Genomic DNA, 17,861 nt, shown 5'->3' with positions numbered 1-17,861 from the left:
TTTGTTTTGTGTAAAAATAATATCAAAATAAGATTTACAACTGAAATTGAAATTTCAAATGTTAATTATGACATTGGAAACATGTGCAGTGACTTATCACATTGAAAGTGTGTTTTAGTTAAGTAAGATATCATTTTCTATAATATGTTCACTTTTCACGTAATCTTTATTCTCACCTCCTAATTAGTGGAACGCTTTTCATAGACGGCATCGGTATATATATAATATCAACATTTTAAAATATATTTTCAAAATTATAGTATAATTAAAATCCACATTTATCGATTTGAATCTAATATGCTTTGAAATAAAATTCTTGAATTTCCTCTTGTTACATCTATTTCAAATAGTATAAAACACTCTTAAAGAATCATCACAAAATTAATACAATATATAAAATATTTATACAACAATCTAAAATAAGTTTAACTTTACACACAACACAACTAAAAAAAAGAACTATTTATATAATTGTTCGGAACATAAATAAATAAACTAATTATTCTAATCATAACTACATGTTTGTGTCATTTCCTCCTAAAGCCTACACAGTGAAAGGTTATTTTCCTCTCTTCACACTAATTAAGTGATCATTGCAAAAATAAGAACCACACCTACACATGTAAGACATTTAGACTCAAAATCCAATACATGTTATTGTCGAGCTATGGCAGGTTACACACTTGTAGTGGTGAAACAGCTGTTCCACCCCAAGTTATCACACAAGATTAGTCCGCTAAAATGTCATTTGCCAATGGTAGAGGCTCCCATACTAGAACCTTTACTACTCTCACCACATTACTCAAACCTCTATACTTGAGAATGAATGACCATTATAGTGTCAGGATAACCCTAAAACTATGTTCCTACAATAATACATACATTACTTTAAACCACCATTAAGAACTTCCTCCTTGGAATTCCTTTCCAAACACATTTATCCACACATATATAACCTCATGTAAAACCCATCATATAATTCCATAGGTATTACTCCACATCCAATAAAGTACTAAAAACAATTTAAGATCAACATGCAAAAAAACAAAATGCACAAAGAAAACAAGTAACAAAGCGCCCAACGCCAGAAACCCAACCCACAACACTAACGCCATTGGAAGAGGGGCGCTCAACACCAAAACACACCACTCAATGTCTCAAAGTTAGAGAGCTCACTAAATTTGTTGTGCTCAACATCTAAACTCAATACCCAGCGCCCAAAAGTCAGAAAGTTCATTGACTTTGTGGCGCTCAGCATCCTGGAGCCCACGGGCTCTCGGTTGGACAACGTTGAGTGTCACATAGGGCGGCTCAACGCCATACCAGATGACAACAACTTGTTTTTCTGTTTTGGGTGCACTTGTGATGTATCCAATAACCGCTAAAATGTCATTTGCCAATGGTAAAGGCTCCCATACTAGAACCCCTATTACTCTTACCACATGACTCAAACCTCTCTACTTGAAAATGAATGACCATTATAGTGTCAGGGAAACCCTAAAACTATGTTCCTACAATAATACATACATTACTTGAAACCACCATTAAGAACTTCCTCCTTGGAATTCCTTTCCAAACACATTTATCCACACATATATAACCTCATGTAAAACCCATCATATAATTCCATAAGGTTTAATGTCTCTTTAGGTCCCTATTTTCGTCCAGAATCTCAAATAGGCCCCCTTCTTTTTTGGCGTCTCAATTGGGTCCTTATTTTTGTAAACTTGAATCAAATAGGCCCTTACCGTTAAATTGGATCTAACGACGTTAATGTATATTCGTGACACGGTGAATTATATTTTTATTTGACGTGGCTGAATGATGTGGATTTGGATTATTTTAAAATCAAAAAATTAAAAGCCTCAAGGTCGCCACCCACCGTAGATCTTCTTCTTTCACAAGTTAGGCTTCTCCCCTAAAGTTCCACCGGAGACTTCTTCTTCTCCTCCCATTTTGCCATTCAGATAAAGAACAAAGTGTTCTCTTAAAACTTTACCAACAAACTCACTCCAGGCCTAAGCATGCTTCTCCGATAGAGAGTTGAAAGTGATATATCATGCTTCGAAGTGCTGCACAAACATTAATGAACAATAAGAGTTTCAAACTTATCCTCAGAACAACACAATCAACAAGAAAAGTTCCAAATGCCTTCACATTCATCCTTATACATACATACCTGTACAACAACAGCCATTTCCGGCTATGAAGAATCGTCGGAAGTGAAGGCGAGCATTGAAGGCTCAGAAATTGCAGGCGGATGGTGATCAGCCACAGCCACAGCCACAGGCTCCTTCACAATGCGCTTCATCTCAACGCTGCGACGCCCTTCGTCCATGTATTTACTATCCCTGCTGCGATATCCACTCATTTTGTAAGCTTGGTTAGAAGAACAGTGGCTAAATAAGAAACAAAGTAAGTTGCTTTGCTCCGAAACGATTGCTCTTTACCCATATGTTATTCCTATTTATGGAATAAGATGCAATTCACAAAGAATTTCCACCGCTAAAACTTAAAATAAAAGCGAACTAAGATTCCAATATTCCCAGCGCTCTCGTTCATTCATTCGCCCTCTTTTTCATCTGTGGGAGTTAGGGTTTTCGTGATTATGATTTTTTCTGATTTTTAATTTGGGAATTTTAGCAAGTTCTGATTTTGTCTCACAATGATGAAAATGTTGGGTGAACTCGCAATTGGATTCCTGCAATTTGCAATATGAAAGAGGGCATTCCATGAGCAATGTTTGGTGTTGGCAGTGTTTTTGGACATTTCCATGTGTTCTATGAAATGAGATGACCACTTTGCCCTTATTTAAATTTTATTTTCCCTCTTTGCACTTCATTTTTTAATTCAAAAATTAAAAAATACACTTCACACACGTTTTTAATGTCACGTCATTTTAAAAGACACTGTCAGCATGCCACATAACACCCTCCTTAACGACGTCTTCTCAATTTGACGGAAAGCCCCTATTTGATTCAATTTTACAAAAATAAGGACCCAATTGAGACGCTGAAAAAGAATGAGACCTATTTGAGATTCTGGACGAAAATAGGGACCTAAAGAGACATTAAACCAATTCCATAAATATTACTTCACATCCAATAAAGTACTAAAAACAATTTAAGATCAACATGCAAAAAAAACAAAATGCACAAAGAAAACAAGTAACAGAGCGCCTAACGCCAGAAACCTAATGCTCAGCACTAACGCCATTGGAAGAGGGGTGCTCAACACCTAAACACACCACTCACTACCTCGAAGTCAGAGAGCTCACTGACTTTGTTATGCTCAAAGCCCACACTCACTACCCAGCGCCCCAAAGTTAGGGAGTTCATTGACTTTGTGGCGCTCAGCATCCTGGAGCCCACGGGCTCTCGGTTCGACAACGTTGAGCCTCACACAGGGCCGCTCAACGCCATACCAGACGACAACAACTTGTTTTTCTGGTTTGGGTGCACCTGTGATCTATCCAATAAACCAAATAAGTTTCTTAAACACTATAATTGAGGCTAAAATATGTTTATGGTTAAAGTTAAGTACCACTTTGCTCATTAGATCATAAACTGGGTGCACTAAACAAACTCAACAATTCAAAAGTACCTAAACTCAATTCCACACTTTTTAACACAAAAACTTTGCAAACTAAGAGCTAAACAAGTCACAGTTGACCCAAAACCTCAGTTTCTGCCAATATACCATTTTCTCAACTTTTCACCTGTCAAAACCCTCTTTTTTACTAAGACCAACCTACAATTAAGCTTAGTTTTCATTTCTCAATGCCACAATAGTTTTCTATCTAATCGTACTCTAGAATAACCCTTTCAAAAACTTCAACTAATTCCACATCACAAGCATAAACACAATATGCATTAGATTTCAATAAACAAGCATTTTGACAACATATCACTACCCAAAGAGACTTAATTCATCATGTCAACTTCAATATTCAGCCCATTTCAAACACACATACATTAATTATATTATTTACAACATCTAAAGTACTAATTAGCTTCCCTTACCTGACGGGAAAGCTTAGATAACTCTAAAAAGAACAATTACCTCTACTTCAGCTCAGATGATTCTATTTGTATCTACAAAACAAAATTTTGATTAAAGTAGGTTCGTAAGACCATTGATGGATAGAGAACTAGCAAGAAAGGTTGAATGACACATGCGTGCAATTCTACTTGCATTTGTCTTAACCTGAAAACTAAAAAAAAAGGATAGAAATTGACTTACTCTATATAGAAATCTGATCGGATGAAAGGAAGAACTCACTATCGTGATCACTTAGGTGCTTCCTGATTGTTAAAGAGATGACTCAAGAGTTAGAAATCTTAGAGAGAAAGGAGAAATAACTCAGAGAATGAGTTTTAGAGAGATGTTGAATGTTTTAGATAATGAGACGTGTCTATAAAATTCTATTTATATTATTGAATTATTTTAACACTAAAATATATGTCTCATTATTTTAAAACACCGATAAGTAAATCCTTTCACCTGTTTTTATTATTTAGTAAATCAAAATCAAAATCTCACATTAATCATAAGTAATGTAAAAAGTAATAATTGCAAGATAATATAATATTTTGAAAAAGTTTTTTTTTATGGTGTTATTCGTATATATATCAAACTCAATAATAGAGAGATGAGAAACTCAAATCTTAAATTGATTAAAGACACAAAAGTAATGACAATTTTCATCTTATAGTTAGTGTTTTAAAATTTAATTAAGCTTAAATTTCTTGTCTAAATAAAATTGAATTCTACGTAAATTACTTTTTAATATGGTATAAGAACTTTTTTTAGATTTATTTTGGAAAGTCTTTCACTCTCGTATTCATATACTAAAGGTATAAACTAAATATAGTAAATAATTAGTGAAAATCCTTGCTTTAAAAACTAATTTTGTCAAGTTGAGTAATTAAAAATAATATTTATTAGAAAAAATATCTCAAAGTAAATATTTTTAATATTTCTTATAAATTATAAAATGATACTTATAATATATACATAAGTAATACTCTTACAAAAAATTATATAAATAATATTTATTATATAATCAGGTTGAGCTAAGTTTATCGGATTTAAAATTTATGAACTTTTCCTTAAATTGAACTTCAAATTGAAATTTTCATTATAAATTACAATTTTAATTTCTGGCAGAAATCTGTTTAAAAAAATATATTTGAATAAAAGGTTATTTTAAACGCTAGAAGGAGGGGTTGAACCTCCGGCCTTGTGGTTAACAGCCACACGCTCTAACCAACTGAGCTATTCCAGCTTACAATATAAGTGGCTAGTTTAATATTTATAATCTTATAAAGTTATAATATATGTACTTTTTCTAAAAAAATAATAATTAAAAAATGTACTACTCTTATTCTCTCAGAACATTGATTATCTAAGCGTAATTTTAGAAAAATACCAGCACAATTAAAAATTTAGTGCTATTAACTAAACTAAATCAATAAACTTTCTTAAAAAGTCTGAACTAATGGTCATTCAATCTAAAAACATACAGAACAGTTGTTCATAAGTAAAGTAATTAATTTCACCAAAAAGTTTTATGTGATGTTTAAATGGATAAAATTTATTGAAAATAATGAAATAAAAACCAAGACCAATACCCTAAGATAATACAAGAAATTATAAATCTATAAGGATGGTTAAAACTGTTTTTTTTAATACACTCATATGTAATTTTTTATTACAAAAGAAAAAAAACAGAATCTTTATTGCAAGTCCATTAAATAAACAGACATTCCTATAGTACTTTTAGTAGTTTTCATTAACTTTAACAAACAAGGAAAACATTAAAAAATAAAACATATTAAAGAATGTGTTTTTTATCCATATTTTGTGTAATTAGATTATGTATGGAAGTGAGATTACCAATCATTATGATTATGAGTACGCAAGTGAATTGACTCAGGTAAGTACTCTATAATATGAATATAATAATACGAGTTTCTACTTTTTCGGTGCCACCAATGCATTAGGTGATAAGATAATGTGTGTTCTCGATTTGACGGTGAATTTCCATAATGAGATGATATGTCTTGAGTTGAGTGCATAACTTTTAATGAAATTCTTTTTACAATGATTTTTAGAACAAAAAATATGATAGTTTTTTTTTCTTTTAACTAAAATTAGTTCAGATGTCAGAAAATAAATTTTAAATTTAAAATCACTTTATACATAATTTTAAGTAGTGAATTTTAATATAAATTATAAAATAATATTTATTCTTATTTATATATTACAAATTTATTTTTCTACATTCAATCAGATTTTCAACATACATATCTCATTCTAAAACATTAACATTTCAAAAGTAAAATTATACAATAATAGTTGTTCGATCATATTTCATTAACCAATAGTATATTTAATTTAACTAATAATAAAGTTTTGTAAGAAGTAAACTTTAAATTTAATTTAATTATAAAAAACGGTTTGTAAAATAAAATTTATATTACTTATGTTATTTAGAGTAAGATTTCTTATTTCCAATATTTTTAATTTATTAATAAGTTAATTTTATTTATTTCTTAAAATACTTGTAGAAAGTCGTACGAATAATTTCTTACTATTTTTATTATTTTGGTTAAGTCAAATGACAAAAATTAGATAGCTAGCGTGTTGTGTGGTTCCACCTTCCCCTCGTTTTAGCAACACGAGTCACTTAATATATCATTTTTAATATATATACCCTTTCTTGAACCTAAAACGTGACTTTTTGTATTTTTCAACTTCTTTTCTATCATATTCTACTCCTTTAATAAGTAGCAAATACCATCAAATTGTAATTTTATAACTTTCAAAATAATTCGTATACCAGAAAGCTATTCAATCATGCCAGAGACAAGGACAGAAAATAGATAAATATAAATTATGAAAAAGAAATAAAACATAGTTCTATAGAAAAGTATTATATAAAGAAGTAAATTAACAATACAGTTTGTAACATATTTTAGAACTTTATTATCAGCTCAAATGTACTAAATCACAAAAAATACAAAGCAAAAGTTATTAATCAAAGTCACATTTTTTTTTTGCTTTTAAATAATTTTTTTAAATACTCATGTTTAAAAAAGTATGACATTTTCCGTGGATAAAAAGAATATATGACAGCATGTTAGTGGAAACAGTGACATGCAATGATTGGAGGATGTGAACAACACTGATTGGAAGGTGGTGGTCACAACAAGCCATGTCGAATTAAATGCTAAAATCACTTATTTGAAATACAACCTTCATTTGTTAATAAATAATTGTGTAGACTTCAGTTTTCTTACAATTTTCTAATTCGTTTATGCACGAGTTTTAATACTTTTTCTTTTTAATTCTTCACTTAGGGTTACCTTTCTCTGGTTCGAATTTCCCACTACAAAAACCAGTAGTTTTTGTTCAGCCTTATACAATGTGGCTGGATTTGGTTGCTGGTGTCTGAATTTTCTTAATAAATAATCTCTAATGATGTAATTTGTTAAGGGGTAGTTTGTTCTACAGTGAAAATAGTTTAAGTAATTGCCTTTAAAGTCACTCTTACAGGAACAAAATCACTGACAGCAAGTGTTGGTAAGTTTTATCAGAGAAAAGGATCGATGAATATAAAATTTAATTTTTAAAGGGTTATTTTCTTTTCTATCATGCACTTGGCAACGATATAGCAACTCTTATGAACTATCTGATGTTGATATGAAATCTTTTGAAGGCCTTAAGCAATAAACTCACAGTATCAGTTCAACTGACAATCAAATCTCTTTAGACTACTTTTTCTCCAGTTTAGTCTAATCCATCTACCATTCTCCACAACCTCGTGTTCCTCTTAAATCTAGTTGGCAATGGCAATTCCTATATAATGTATACATTATTGATAGCTAATTCCGTACCGATGCTAAGTGAGAACATGAATGTTGTTACAGTTGCAGAAGTAATCAAGTTATGTTGTTTGGTGACTCTGATTTGGCTTGTTGAACTTTGGAACAAACTATGCTCTTTTTCATACTAAATTAGCTATTCAGAAAGTTACACAAGGTTCATAACTACATATCAAGCCACACACACACACAAAAGAACTTATATGGTCTTGTATTGTTTACATCATGAAGATATTTTTATCCCTGGATTCTTGTTCATATAAACATATTCTAGATCTGAAAAGCTTTAAAGCCTGCTAGTGATGTTAATGTTTTTCACTTTAGGCGATTTGGTAGTTGTGTCTTTAGGCAAAAGTATAGTGAGGACACCATTTTCCACCTGTGCTTTGATCTGATCCACCTTGACATTTTCTGGCAATTCAATTTCCCTTGAGAAAGCCCCATTCCCGGTGCCTCTCTCAGCAACATGACAAACAGTATCTTTCTCCTTTGCTTGAGGCTCCTCTCTCCCACCTTCCCCTTTGATGTGTAGAACATTTCCATCCTCAATCTGCACCTTTATGTCATCCTTGCTGAATCCTATCCACACACATACCCATCATCCAAAACTCAAATATCATTACCACTCAAGTCAAACCCTAAAAAAGATTCCATTTTTACCACTACAGACAGCATCTCCACTCACGATTCTAATGGGCCATTGAATGTGAAGAAGGAGTGAAAGATTGCAAAAAATTAGATGCAATTCTCCATGTATATTCACTATTATTCTAATTGGAACTAGAGTTTCAATTCTATGATACACATAACAAAAATTTAAACTAAACACTGTATGATCAAATTAAAATTGAAAAGTAACACTAAAAACACTTGAATAGTTTTATATCGAACATTACTTTCGTACCAATCCGAACATGGTACCTGGAACGTTAATTTTTAAGATGTGGGCATTAGGTGATTCGAGCCAATCCAAGAGGGCCGTGGAGCCAGACCATTCAGTGAGAATTGGAGGACGACTCCAGAATAAGCGTCTGAGAGGGTACCCAAAGATAGTGTCAGCCATTGTTGATTACACCAGTGTAAAGAGAAATGTAGCAGAAAAAGGAAAAAAATAAAAAAGACCGATGAATGATATGGTTCTCGCAATTTTTGTGATGAACAATGAAATTATTATATATTTTATGTGTTTATGATAGGAGTTGTCGCGGACACTCCAGAATGTTCTTTGATCTTGTGTCGTCTTCAATCAAATTATCTATTGTTCTGGGTTCTTCCCCAATAGCGAAGTGCAAAGTGATTCGCCGCAACTGGGTTTTCCATATGGAGCCCATTTATAAATGGGCCACAAGGTTTTTCAGTTTCTGTTTAGTCTAATTGATTGGGCTGGGGGTTGGAGTTCGGCGTCGGAAATAGGACACGTTGTTGGGCTCGTAATCTAACAAAAGAGGTAAATTCGCTCCTCCGAATTTTAAATACATATATAGTTATGTTATAATCCCAATGACATGCATTATTTATTTTAAATAATAAAGTAATTTCTACGTACTAACAATTAATTTTTTCTGATGATGATGATTAAGAATAAATAAACGTAATTATATAATACGCGCTTAATAAGATCGTAAAGTTATTGACATGCCGCGTTTTACAGATAGTTAGCATACCATAAGTTTATTCAAATATCAGACAATAACTACTTTTACTTATATTAAAACATGTATGAGTTTTATTTTATTTTGATGGTTAACAGTAATGAAAATTCATATATAAATTTTGTTTTCATGATTAAAAGAATTATCTGAACACAATTTTTATTTTAAACTTGTATATTTTAGAATATGATTGCGTTGCTTAATTTTAAGATTAAACTGGTAGTGCATAATTATTTGGAGGTTCTCTTAGGCCCTGTTCTCTTGAGTGGATTTGAGGGAATGGATTTGAGGGGATTTGAAGATAATTTTTTTTATCGTTTTTTTGAGCAAATTTGGAGGTAAATGAGAGTGAATTTAAAAATAATTTTTTTTAATATGTCATGTCAATACAATTTTATACTAATTCTCACAAATTTTATTTTCAAATTCATTCTCATTTACATCCAAATTCGCTCAAAAAAACGATAAAAAAAATTATTTTCAAATCCTCTCAAATCCTCTCAAATTCCCTCAAATTCATTCCCTCAAATCCACTCAAGAGAACAGGGCCTTAATTTGGAACTGATTAGTGTGGTTGAAATTAAACAATCTTTTAAGCTTATGATACTTTATTGTATATGATGTATAGACGTGGATGGACATGGTTGTGTTTCCTTAATCTCTAAGAGATGGATCCATGGAAATAATGAAGGAGAAAAGGGTTTGCGTTGTGATCCTTTTGATGCATTATTAAAATGGATTTTCTTAGATTATCTTCAATAACTTTATGTTATCTTTTTTTGGATATTCTTTTGCCAGAGAACTTGGTTTGAATGATGCATACAACACTTTAAAGAAACAAAAGAATAATATATTCATTTTTTTTTCTTTACAAGCATGGGACAATTGACAACACAACTTTGTGAAGTGGAGAAGAAAGTAGCTCACTCACCTTCTTTCCTCTTGTATTCAAAATTCCAAATACTACATTCTTTTTTCCATATGGTATCCTCCTCAAGGTTCAAACTTCTCTTTAGAAGTCAATTTTAAATTTAAAAGTAAGTAAAAATAACTAAAGAAAAAGAAAAGAAGAAAGCAAAAGTAAACCAATACATAAGAGTAATGATAGGTTCAAATTCCAATTTGAGTTTCAAACTGGATTTAAATTTATTTACCTGCATGAGAAAGAAACAGAGAGAAAGAAGGAATCATGTTAGTATATATTGTTGAATCCATCATATATTCTCTTTTCAACATGACAGATGATAATATAATATTACTTACTTACCCTGTTTTCCACATATTTTGGTCATGAAAGCTAGGAAAATGATAAGTATAGCCAATCCTGCTAATGATCCAATAATTATAGCAAATGTCTTTACACCTCCATGACTCGATTCGCCTGCATTACACCAAACATCTTATTTTCTCTTCTTCTTTCCTAACAAAAACTATTCTCAATTTACTTCAACAAAATAAAACACTTTCTTAAAATGTTTTATTGGAGGAAAAAAAATTATACATGATTACTCAGCTTCTATTTCATTGTTTTTTATTATATTTCTAATATAGTGTTTACATACTTGAAAGGAAATACTGTTAAAAAATTTCTATATCTTCTGTACAAATATTTGAAAACAAGAAACTAATTAAAAACAATTCAATTAATATTAATGTAATTAAAAAGTGAAATAAAACATAAGTAATGTCTCTTCAATTACTTGGTTGGTTGTCATATTTATATAATTTTTACCTTTTAGTTTCTATACCTAGAATTCACTTCAATCTTTACACGTTGTTTGAAGCTGTCTTGGTCTTGATCTCTAAAATAGTTAAAACTAACATCAATAAAAGGTGTAGATATAGAAAAAAAAAATATTAAAGTTGTGTAAATAAAGAAATGAGTAATTAAACACTTCTTAAAACTTTGATTCTTACAATTTGTGAAAGAAAATTACAATTTTTACATCGGATCCAAATGGTGAACACACATAATAAAACTTCTCTCATGAGAGTTCAGAACTTGAAACCCATGAGAGGTAGTAAGAGAAGAACAAGCATGCGATCATGATGATGGGCCTTACCGTGGGCCTTGGACTCACCGTGGGCCCCGCCGGTGGAGTATCGCGCATAACACTTCCCCAAGAACATATCCCCGTAATCCGCCGTGCCGCAGTCTCCCTTCAGCCGCGAGATGGCCTCCGCCACGCAGTCCTGGCACTCGCCGTAGCTCAGGTCTCCGGTGCACTGCGCCATGCCGCGGACTCCGCCGGAGCCGCCAACCCTGAAGTTCCCTCCAGTGGCAGCGAGCCCGGCAAGCACGGCGTCGCGGCTCCCCATGGCGTCGGGGTTGTACCCCACCGAGGGCCCGCACTGCTTCAGCACAACCGTCTTGTCCTGTGCGCCGAGGAACGTCGCGTTGTCGTATTTCACGAAGCAGCCGTCGAGCTGCACCGCGCCGCCGCACGTCCCACGACAGATATCGCCGGCGCGCGTGACGGCGCGTGCCACGCAGGCGGCGCAGTCCGGCATGGAGAGGTCGCCGCGGCACTGGTAGAGGCCGCTCATCGCGTCCTGCTGCGTGGATCCCACCACCGTGAAGTTGTTATAAGACGAGTACGTGGCCGAGTTGACCAGCGATGTGAGTAGCGAGTCCAGGTTCGACTGGTACGGCGAGTTTGGGGTGTACAGTTGCTGCGTGCACCCGCTGTAGAGAAACGCGCTCGGGCTGGAACACTCCGAAAACTTGGGGAACAACAGGATCACGCAGAAAAACACACCCACTGTGATTACTCTGTTTGAGATGCCCCTTTTTGTCATTTTCATTTCTTGGAGATGTTGACGTATGTTAACTCTAATATGGGTTTGAATGTTTAGGGCACGTATGTATATATATATACAAATGCATACGTGAATGATTATATCATTATATGGAATGAACAAGTGTTTTTGGTGCTATTACTATTTCTTCAAATGAATATGAAGATTTTGAGCTATGCAGAAGGATCCAGCTGTGAGTTTTCACGTAGAGTTGCTTTAAATAAGCAAAATACACCAGGGAAGAAAAAGGTTCTCCATGATTATTTTACAGTCTGTGGGGTCCTGTAAACTCTTTTCTTCTTTCTTAGGCCAGTTGATTATCTATCATCATGCTTTTCTTTTTGCTTCATATAATTCAAACAAAAGTAGCAACTTTACTTTCTTTCTTTTGCTAAGAAAAATAATTTAAAACTCTGACAATGTTAAAAGTGATCTGGATTTATAAACCAGTGAGAAATTTATTGTTATGTGCGCATTTTAAACGGTTGGAGAAGATAACTTAATAGAAGAAACATTGCTAAGTCTTTTCAAATTGGGAAATATTGCTCTCTGAGCACTGAAAATCTAAATAAAAGTTGGAGAGAGCGACACTTAGTCAACAATATACACTGAACAATATAAAGTAAGAAATGTAGTTATTTAAGGGGCAGAGCTCATATAAGTAGTTTCTGCTTAATTCAATCTAGTGTTTTGAAACACATTAATTAATAGACGCAAATAAGTTTGGTGCTGGTTTCAATCAATGGTTTTTTATATAAATTTTGCAGAATATCGATTGTTTGTGTTGCCAACTTTTTAAAATCACTTTCCACCTAATCAAACTAGCCCCTTTTAAAGGTATGACTCGTTTCAAGTTCAAACTACCTTCCTCTTCAAATGATGTTTTAACAATTTGCTTTTGTTGTTTCTGTCAAATTCTTAAAGCTTGTTTTGCCTTCTTCAAAAACCCTAATGTGAAATTTACATATTATGTAATTTATTTTAAGTATATATCTAGAAGATGTGGAATCCTTGATCAGCCACAGACAGGCACATGGAATATTACCATATTGGAGTTCTATATATATATATATATATATATATATATATATATATATATAACTTGATATAGCTAAGTTGGTAAGAAGTGTAGTGGATCTTCAGTGTGTCGCAATGATTTGTGAATATATTATTTTATGGCTCTATGGATTAATCACGAAGTAAAGCTAGAACACTTATACAAGAAAAGGCTAAGACACTTTCCTTTCACACACTGCACCATCACCTTTTCCTATTGAAGACAGTAAAGGCCAACTATGACATCGCACTACCCTCCTCAATTTCATCATAACTTTAGCAAAGTTTTGAAACATATATTGGTATACTTATACACACACATGCATGCTAAATAATCGTTTTTGTACAAGAATTTTTAATAGCTAGTATAGAGTTCATCCCAAAGAGAATGGAACATCATTAAAAGCTGATGCTGTGACATGTTGATTGAGCTATGTATACAAGTTTTCTGATACACATATATAATGATAGTAGCCTTAACAATATACCTGGCTGTTTAAACTCTTAATCACTTAGTTATAAACATATGCTATACTATCAAGTGTGTCAGTGATTTTTTTAATCTAATATACTAATTAAATGTTAATTAACTTGCCTTTTCTTTTTTAGAATTCTATTTTATATTGTTAATTAATATAGTAAAATACATAGAGATAATATTATTTTGCAGACTTTATTGTTATTAGAATATTTATAAAAGAGTAATGGTACCATGACACACTTCTACATTCATTTGACACACACTACAAGAGTAAAATGGTCCTAAAAGTGTAAACTTTTGTATTATCTCAAGAAAGAAAGTAAAAAGTAAGAGTACTCTCAAATGAATATAAAATATTTAGGTGTGTCAAAGAATCTTTACTTTTTATAAAACTAACATTTGGAAAGATAAATTCCTACTAAAGAAATGAAAACAATTCTAAAATTACAAGTATATGTATAGTAGATGTATGTGCACACTGTTCATTTACTTACAAAGTATAGCAATTTTAAATATTTATTATTAATTTTTCTAATAAAGTTAATATAAAGTTAGTATAAAATTTGAATGAAGAAAAATTCTGTTATTTTTCAAGTATACAATTTCTTTATAAAATTTTTGAATTAAACCTGTTATTTTGAAATCGTAATTTGGTAACAGTCGAAAAAAATAAATTATTATTCACTTTATCAACTATTGGCCCAATATAAACACCCCTTCAAGCCCAATATGGTGGTTGTGGCAAGTGTTTGGCAGAGCATGTGTTGTTGAACTAAAAGCCCAACATACTGCTTGGATCAATTTTTACATTTCAGAGGCTTCTCTGTTGTTTTCAGGTTTGGGAACTTTCCCTGAAGCTCATACTAGGCTGGTTCCTATTACTAATCTTGGTCTTCATGAATTTTTCCAATGTTAAAGACCAATCTAAATAAATGAATTTTCTTATGTTGACCAAAAATTTGAAATTATTTTCCTCTTCAACTTTCCCCTTCTCAATTTCACCAAAGGAGTTCAACTAATGATAAGGACTGGGTCAACCAATTCCACACTCCTCTATGCATCAAAGGTGCATTTCAATTCATACATCAGAGTGGTGGTTCAAGCACCAAAAATGTTACTTCCAAATTCCAATCTTAGCTTCAAGTTGATTCAGCAAAAAGAATGAAAATAAAAAATAGGAATATAGGAAGAGGTTTGTTTATCTTCACTTTGCTCTTCATTAAAAGGTATAATTTCTTTTCTTGATTAAAATGCTTTATCCCTTCTCACCATATATAGCCACAAACACTCATTTATAGTGCAATAATTTTCCATAGATCAATCACTGTTATTCATACTTCTTTTTTCTGCAATACTTTTAACTACTCATCTTTCTTTATCTATCATCTTATTTTACTTTTTCCCTTTCTCCTCCTCGCAGTCTCTCTTTTGTTTTATTATAAAAGGTACCGTGAGTGTAAGATAGTTTTATTATAAGACTGAGTAAATTTATCATATATAATAACAGTTTATAATTTATAGAAGTTTAAAACAATTTATATTACTACTATTTGCTTTCTATTGTTATTGCAAGAAGTTCAGACAAGTTTCTAACATGTTATCAACTGTTGCTTGAAACAAAAAAATAATTTATGGAACAATGGATTTTGAGGAGTATCACTATATATACAGATGCAGTGAATTCTGACCTTTTTTGACATTTTGAGATATGAAGTACTGTATCTTAATGGGGGAATTGACAACTTGTAAGTTGTGTACACCATTACTGTTGTCATTCTAATTATATAGTGTATTTTTCTCTAATTCCATGGGATTGTACTATTCCTGAGTTCATTTGGTCGAAGAAAAGCTAAAAGGGTATGCATGTCCCTCCCTGTTTACAAGTCAGAATTGCCATCTCCTATGCAGTGTATAGAACCTACTATTTGTCTCACACGACCAAGTTTCCGAGCCATGAGACGGTTTACTAGTCTCTCTAGAGCTTCTTTCATCCACCAGTGTTGACAAACTTCCCTTGCGTCAGAAACGCTCATCTACACCCCAAAAGGAAATTTTCAAACACTTTCTTAGTTCGTGATCATTAGAATGAAAGAAAAAGAATCATTCAAACACTATCTATCGCACTGATCATTTAGAAGAAGCAACTAAGAAAAATTCAAACAGTGTCCTCAGTATTCCATTTTTAGTATCACCTACCCATGTTCTTTGACGAAAATTCTGCTCAGGCCAGAACTCCAATTGCTCTTGGACAAGTAGAGGGAACATGTAGCCCTCATAAAATGTATCATGAGTCTTGCTCTTGAAACTCCACTTACCCAATTTCCCCTGCACCAATCAAATCAAACTTTAATCTCAACTTAAACAAGTTTTATTGGTAGTTAAGTTGCATTAACAATGATTTATGATCTTATAGTTATCAAACTTTTGTCATTTCATCGAATAGCCTGACCTCAACAGTGCCTCGAACCCCTGCTTCCTCTATGGTTTCCCTCAAAGCTGCCTCCTTTTTGGATTCGTCCAATTCCCAACCTCCCTGTTGTTTGGTCAAACGGATACCACAAAACGGGGTGAATAAAAAAGTTAACAAATCAAAATATATCCCATTTGGGAGATGATCAATTTCATTGACTAATACCTTAGGAAACAGCATCCCTTTGCCTTTTTGAGAAGTGATGACCAAAACTTCTAAATCTTCTGGTCCCTCCAAGGAAGTTCGATCCACAATTTTATATCTGTAGGGTATGCATCTGCACAATTGAAATGAAAGAAAAGAAAAATGTTCAGTCACAATTGAAACGAAACTGAATAGAGTCAGAAAGACTTGCATGAACGAAAAATGGGTTTATATCGATAGAGAAAATTGAATACTAAAGGCAACGATGGGATTAGAAAGAGGAGACAAACCCCACGACTTGGCGACGACCTTTCCTGTAGCGTTGTAACTCTCTACCTGTACGAGAAACCAATGCAACAACGTTGTTGTCTTGGGAAACCAAAGCCACCATTTTTGTAAGAATTGGAAAAAGGGTGAGAGAAAGAAAGGTTAGAAGTTGAGAGAGGAAGAGAACATGCAAGTTGTGTTGTGTTTATTAGTGGATAGGATAACAAAGAGAGGGTCCTATTAATAGAGGCTATGCCTTTTTCTACCAAGTGGAAACAAATTACTTTTTCTTTTTTTAATTTCATTTTATCAATAAAATAACCTACATTTACCTTTAAATGCAAATCACATTGTCTTAAAACTTACATCAATTACATGGTCTTAAAAATTCTTTTCAAGTTACCTACCATTAAAAGATATAAAGATTTATTGAAAAACAATTAAAAGAGATGCAAAAAAGACAAATAAATCATTTACATTTTCTTTATTAATCATAACAAATAATAAAAAAAGTGTATTTGTATAACTTTAAAAACATTTTATCAATAATAAAAAACAACTTTACAAATGTCATCTGCCTTAAAAAATAATAAATTATTTGACATCAATCACTACCATTTGACAATTCATTAAAAAATGTAAAATGATCATGATAAAAAAAATTGTATTTATAAAAACTAATTGAATAATAACGAAGAGGTAATATTAAATAAGTGTAAAAAAAATTTAGAAGTCAAAATATAATTTCTTTTAGAAAAACTACAACATAAATAGATAATATTAATATTCGTATATTTTTAATATATGAAATCTACCCAATAAAGTATTTTAATCATTTACGTTTGGAATTATATTTAGACCTTTCTATGTACGTAACACTTTTGTTGCATTTAACAACAATCGCAAAGTATTCGAGTGTTTTAATTCAATTTCTCAAATTAATTACGTTAATAAAAGAACTGCACCAATCACATATACCACAAATTTAATATGAAAACAAAACAAAAATTAGACACGTAGACGCAATTTCCTATATTTTGAGAGAAAATGCATACACCTTTTTGTGTTTTGTTATTTTAAATGGAATAATTTTCAACACTTTT

General features: G+C 32.2%; 3 protein-coding genes and 1 non-coding gene across 7 annotated transcripts; all 4 read right to left on the bottom strand.

The window, feature by feature from the left end:
* Positions 1–5,213: 5,213 nt before the first annotated feature.
* On the bottom strand, positions 5,214–5,287 carry TRNAN-GUU (transfer RNA asparagine (anticodon GUU)). Its single transcript has one exon. It is a non-coding gene; the product is annotated as a tRNA-Asn (tRNA).
* Positions 5,288–7,956: 2,669 nt separating this feature from the next.
* LOC124825639 (HSP20-like chaperones superfamily protein) lies at positions 7,957–9,121 on the bottom strand. The gene is made up of 2 exons (XM_047298304.2): positions 8,811–9,121; positions 7,957–8,468 (listed from the first exon to the last, which is right to left on the bottom strand). The coding sequence occupies exons 1-2, from the start codon at positions 8,950–8,952 to the stop codon at positions 8,176–8,178; spliced, it is 435 nt and encodes a 144-aa protein (XP_047154260.1). The 5' UTR covers positions 8,953–9,121; the 3' UTR covers positions 7,957–8,175.
* A 1,254-nt stretch (positions 9,122–10,375) lies between these two features.
* LOC124825641 (plasmodesmata-located protein 7-like) lies at positions 10,376–12,546 on the bottom strand. 3 transcript variants are annotated; one of them, XM_047298305.2, is made up of 3 exons: positions 11,605–12,546; positions 10,809–10,922; positions 10,376–10,695 (listed from the first exon to the last, which is right to left on the bottom strand). In XM_047298305.2, the coding sequence occupies exons 1-3, from the start codon at positions 12,344–12,346 to the stop codon at positions 10,688–10,690; spliced, it is 864 nt and encodes a 287-aa protein (XP_047154261.1). In that variant the 5' UTR covers positions 12,347–12,546; the 3' UTR covers positions 10,376–10,687. The 3 variants fall into 3 exon arrangements, with proteins under 3 accessions (XP_047154261.1, XP_047154263.1, XP_047154262.1); XM_047298307.2 differs by having other exon boundaries at positions 11,623–12,546; XM_047298306.2 differs by lacking the exon at positions 10,376–10,695 and having other exon boundaries at positions 10,801–10,922.
* Positions 12,547–15,484: 2,938 nt separating this feature from the next.
* LOC124825642 (nudix hydrolase 18, mitochondrial-like) lies at positions 15,485–16,972 on the bottom strand. 2 transcript variants are annotated; one of them, XM_047298308.2, is made up of 5 exons: positions 16,782–16,972; positions 16,513–16,624; positions 16,327–16,410; positions 16,074–16,202; positions 15,485–15,910 (listed from the first exon to the last, which is right to left on the bottom strand). In XM_047298308.2, the coding sequence occupies exons 1-5, from the start codon at positions 16,880–16,882 to the stop codon at positions 15,755–15,757; spliced, it is 582 nt and encodes a 193-aa protein (XP_047154264.1). In that variant the 5' UTR covers positions 16,883–16,972; the 3' UTR covers positions 15,485–15,754. The 2 variants fall into 2 exon arrangements, with proteins under 2 accessions (XP_047154264.1, XP_087948889.1); XM_088092763.1 differs by having other exon boundaries at positions 16,327–16,624.
* Positions 16,973–17,861: the final 889 nt, after the last annotated feature.

The sequence above is a fragment of the Vigna umbellata genome, chromosome 1, assembly GCF_029865625.1.
Source record: "Vigna umbellata cultivar VRB3 chromosome 1, Vumbellata_1.0, whole genome shotgun sequence".
Taxonomy (NCBI): domain Eukaryota; kingdom Viridiplantae; phylum Streptophyta; class Magnoliopsida; order Fabales; family Fabaceae; genus Vigna; species Vigna umbellata.
The sequence above is the reverse complement of the archived record's forward strand: the minus strand, read 5'-3'. Positions and strand labels throughout refer to the sequence as shown.

Excerpts from the sequence above, each read along its gene's own strand:
- LOC124825642 (XM_088092763.1), bottom strand. The coding sequence starts at position 16,882 with ATGGTGGCTTTGGTTTCCCAAGACAACAACGTTGTTGCATTGGTTTCT. Across the intron at positions 16,203-16,326 it reads GGGTTCGAGGCACTGTTGAG|GGGAAATTGGGTAAGTGGAG; the intron begins GTCAGGCTATTC and ends TGATTGGTGCAG. Across the intron at positions 15,911-16,073 it reads ATTTTCGTCAAAGAACATGG|ATGAGCGTTTCTGACGCAAG; the intron begins GTAGGTGATACT and ends TTTGGGGTGTAG.
- LOC124825641 (XM_047298305.2), bottom strand. The coding sequence starts at position 12,346 with ATGAAAATGACAAAAAGGGGCATCTCAAACAGAGTAATCACAGTGGGT. Across the intron at positions 10,923-11,604 it reads CGGTGAGTCCAAGGCCCACG|GCGAATCGAGTCATGGAGGT; the intron begins GTAAGGCCCATC and ends GGTGTAATGCAG.
- LOC124825639 (XM_047298304.2), bottom strand. The coding sequence starts at position 8,952 with ATGGCTGACACTATCTTTGGGTACCCTCTCAGACGCTTATTCTGGAGT. Across the intron at positions 8,469-8,810 it reads CTTAAAAATTAACGTTCCAG|GATTCAGCAAGGATGACATA; the intron begins GTACCATGTTCG and ends GTGTGTGGATAG.